Genomic DNA, 3638 nt, shown 5'->3' on the forward strand with positions numbered 1-3638 from the left:
CTTTCCCTCATCTTACGAAATAGTTTCTATATTGCTGGAATTGCCACTCGTGGTGAGCATTTTAGAACATCATATCGCCAAAAAGATGACAACAGAACCAACAAAAACGTCTCCTTCTGTCAGGTTTGACACAAATCCGAGCTTCGGACACCATAGCCTGCTACGGCAAAAACAGCAAATGCTCTAAGAAGAAGATTATTTGCCCCAGTGAATGCCCATCAAGATATCCCAAAGACCCAAAAGCTAAAGTCTGCTATGTCAACTGCAACTCACCCTTATGCCAAGCCGAATGCAAAAGTAAGCCTAACATCCATATATATATGTATATATATATATATCATCTTCTTCTCAGAAAGATAGCATAAAATATAAATATAATGTGTTCTTCTACAATATATAAGATTGTTCTTTTATCATATTTCATCATACATAGATTTTTTAGAAAATGATTTGATCAAAATTTAGATATTTGTTGGTTCTGTTGTCATCTTTTTGGCGATATGATGTTCTAAAATGCTCACAACGAGTGGCAATTCCAGCAATATAGAAACTACTTCGTAAGATGAGGGGAAAAAGAAACAAAGACAGTAAATGGGTTTAAGTATACAGCAATTTTCATTAGAGGTTTTACATATATTTTATGTAAGGGTACTGAACAGTAACATGAATATTTTATTCTATTAAGTAATTTTCTTTGAAGGAAATTGTAGCACTTGTCAAAAATAAATAAATTTTTTATTACATTTTCTCAACTTCATTAATATTATATAGAAAAAAAAATATCATATGTTACACTTTTTTTTTCAAATATCATGTTAACTCTTCTAATTTCTACATGTTAATTATATAGTTTTTACTGTATTTGTTTAGTTAGTTTTAAAATCATCTTTCCCCCATAGACGCCCAACATATATATGTAACGAATTGATAATTACATGCTTTGCTTTTTTTGTTTTTGTTGCTTTTTTTTTTTTTTTAATTTCTCGCTAACATTGCAGACCGAAAGCCAAACTGCAACAGCCCCGGTTCAGCGTGCCTGGACCCGCGCTTCATCGGCGGCGATGGCATCGTTTTCTACTTCCACGGCCGGAAAAACGAGCATTTCAGCTTAGTTTCCGATCGCAATCTTCAAATCAATGCCCGCTTCATCGGTCTCCGGCCGCAAGGAAGATCCCGCGACTACACCTGGATCCAAGCTCTCGGCATTCTTTTCGACTCGAAAACCTTCTCTCTGGAGGCCACGCCGGCTTCTTCATGGGACGACTCCGTCGACCACTTGAGCCTCTCATACGACAACGAACCACTCGCCATCGCGGAGTCCCACCTGTCGTTTTGGCAGTGTCCCGAAACCGGGTTCAAAGTGGAGAGAACTTCGAGCAAGAACAGTGTTCTGATCACCATCCCGGAGGTGGCCGAGATAGCGGTCAATGTCGTTCCGGTCACTAAGGAAGACGATCGGATTCACAACTATCATATTCCTGAAAATGACTGCTTTGCCCATCTGGAGGTGCAGTTTAGGTTTCATGGATTGTCGTCGAGAGTTGAGGGAGTGATTGGGAGGACTTATAGGCCGGATTTCGAGAACCCGGCGAAGCTCGGGGTGGCAATGCCGGTGTTGGGAGGCGACGACAGGTACCGAACGACGTCGCTTTTGGTGGCCAATTGCCGCGACTGTTTGTTCTCCGGTGCGGGAGTTTTGGCGGACGAGCAGGAGGACACGGTGGGGGTGGAGTATGGGATGTTGGATTGTAGTGGGAGTGGCGCGAGTGGGAATGGAATGGTTTGCAGGAAATGAAGTAATATGGATCAGGGAAAGTTTGTTAATTTGATTATGGAATAACTGAACTTCCGTCTTTAATAATTGATGTGGATTTTCATCTCTAGTTTAAGGCTATGTTTGGAATCTAAATTTTATGATGAAAAAAGAATATATACGTGAAAGAAAGTGTCAAAGTGTCAAGAAGAAAAAAAGGAATTTTTATTTTTATTTATTTTTATTATTATTATTTTGTTTGATGTTTGTATTTGGAACTCAAGGAAACTAGGGAGGACAGACAAAAGGATCATTTTGAGTCTGGCTATTTAGCAATGCTGTTGAGTATTTTTTAATATTTCTCAAAAAAATCAACTTTTTTATATGTTTGTGGTGATGTTTATATTTAAACGATACAAGACTTGACTATTTTACGCTTAACACTTAATACTTTTTAATTATCACTCTTTTTTTAGTTTTAAAGTTGTTTCGTTTAAAGTAATTCTAATCGTGGCTAGTCATTTCATGTTTTTAGCTAAATTAGTTAATAATTTAATTTTTTTTTTTTTAGTTTTTCTCCACTCCAATCATTAGCTAAATGGTTAGCTATTTTAGAGAATGCTCTCCACACTAGCTAAATATAACTAGCATGGAGTGGCTAGCTATTTTATTTTTTATATTATTTTATTTTTTTAATTATAATAAATGGACGGTTCTTTTGTAAATTCAATAAAATTATTTATATTTTAAATTTAATAAATATTAAAATAATCTATATTTAACTAAAAAAAAGAGTGTGGTTGGAGTGACTCACTAAAAAGTTACTAGTTAAAATAGTTTTAATTTAGAAATCTAAGATCTTATATCTTTATGTATGCTTAGAATGCTAACCATTTAGCATTCGTATATTTCAATGAGTGCGTAAATTTCTGTCTCTTTCGTATATTTGAAGCTGTAGATTTTCAATTCTACAATTCCAGATAATAAGGTTATAATGTTATGGCCTTTTGATGAGATACATCCACGCAGTTAATGAGTTTTATTCTTTTCTAAAGAAGATCAAGGGAAAGCAGCTAATTTGAGTTATGCTAGCGGGTGAGGGTTTGTGATTTTGAGAAAGGTGTTATAGCAGTCCTTTTTTTCACTTTTATTTTATTTTATTTGTTTTTTGGGTTACTAACAAGAGAAATCCGAATTTAATATTAATTTGTTTAATTTCCTTTTTTCCCAACAGAGAATAAGCCTATTCTACACATAAAATGAGTACGGCTGTTAAAAAAAAAATGCAGCATAAGTAAATAACTAGACTTCAAATTTTAAAGGGTAAAAAAGAAACATTGTTTAAAAACGACAATAAACACCAACTTCTAAAAACGCTACCAAATTTAACAGCTTAATTTTTTAAGATGAAAACTCATAATGTCCTCAGAGAGTCAGAATTCCATCACGAAGATGGTATACCCAACCTAATTTGCACGCAACAATAGTGTTGAATGAAGCCTATTTGAGCAGCGAGACTTGGAAGTAGATTTTTGTTCGTTTCAATGGCTCGTAAATTGATTAAAGGGACTTGCAATAGTAATTGCTATCTACTCTGGACCAGCCATATTTCCTTCTTACGTTTCTAGCGAAATAAATCATGTTTGTACGTCTCAATGGCTCATAAATTGGTTAAATGAATTTTCAACAGAAAATTGCCAGGTACTCTGGACCAGACTTTTTTTCCTTCCTACTTTTCTGGCAAAATATGTTGAGAGTTTAGGAGATTTGTAGAGAATTGTTTGTGATTCTTTCCTTTCTTAGTCTGATTGGGTATGATTATATGACTATAAATGTGAATGATTATAGGTGATTATATAACTTAATGGTAGGAGATGCTCCTCTA

General features: G+C 34.9%; 1 protein-coding gene across 1 annotated transcript in view; it reads left to right on the top strand.

The window, feature by feature from the left end:
- LOC21393497 overlaps positions 1 to 1795 on the top strand; it is a 2156-nt gene extending 361 nt beyond the window's left edge. Inside the window, exons 2-3 of the mRNA XM_010091074.1 lie at positions 124 to 297; positions 999 to 1795. Of these exons, the coding sequence (XP_010089376.1) occupies positions 124 to 297; positions 999 to 1795 (971 nt within the window). The remainder of the gene's footprint in view (positions 1 to 123; positions 298 to 998) is intronic.
- The last annotated feature ends 1843 nt before the right edge of the window (positions 1796 to 3638 follow it).

The sequence above is a fragment of the Morus notabilis genome, unplaced genomic scaffold (genome assembly GCF_000414095.1).
Source record: "Morus notabilis unplaced genomic scaffold, ASM41409v2 Scaffold561, whole genome shotgun sequence".
Taxonomy (NCBI): domain Eukaryota; kingdom Viridiplantae; phylum Streptophyta; class Magnoliopsida; order Rosales; family Moraceae; genus Morus; species Morus notabilis.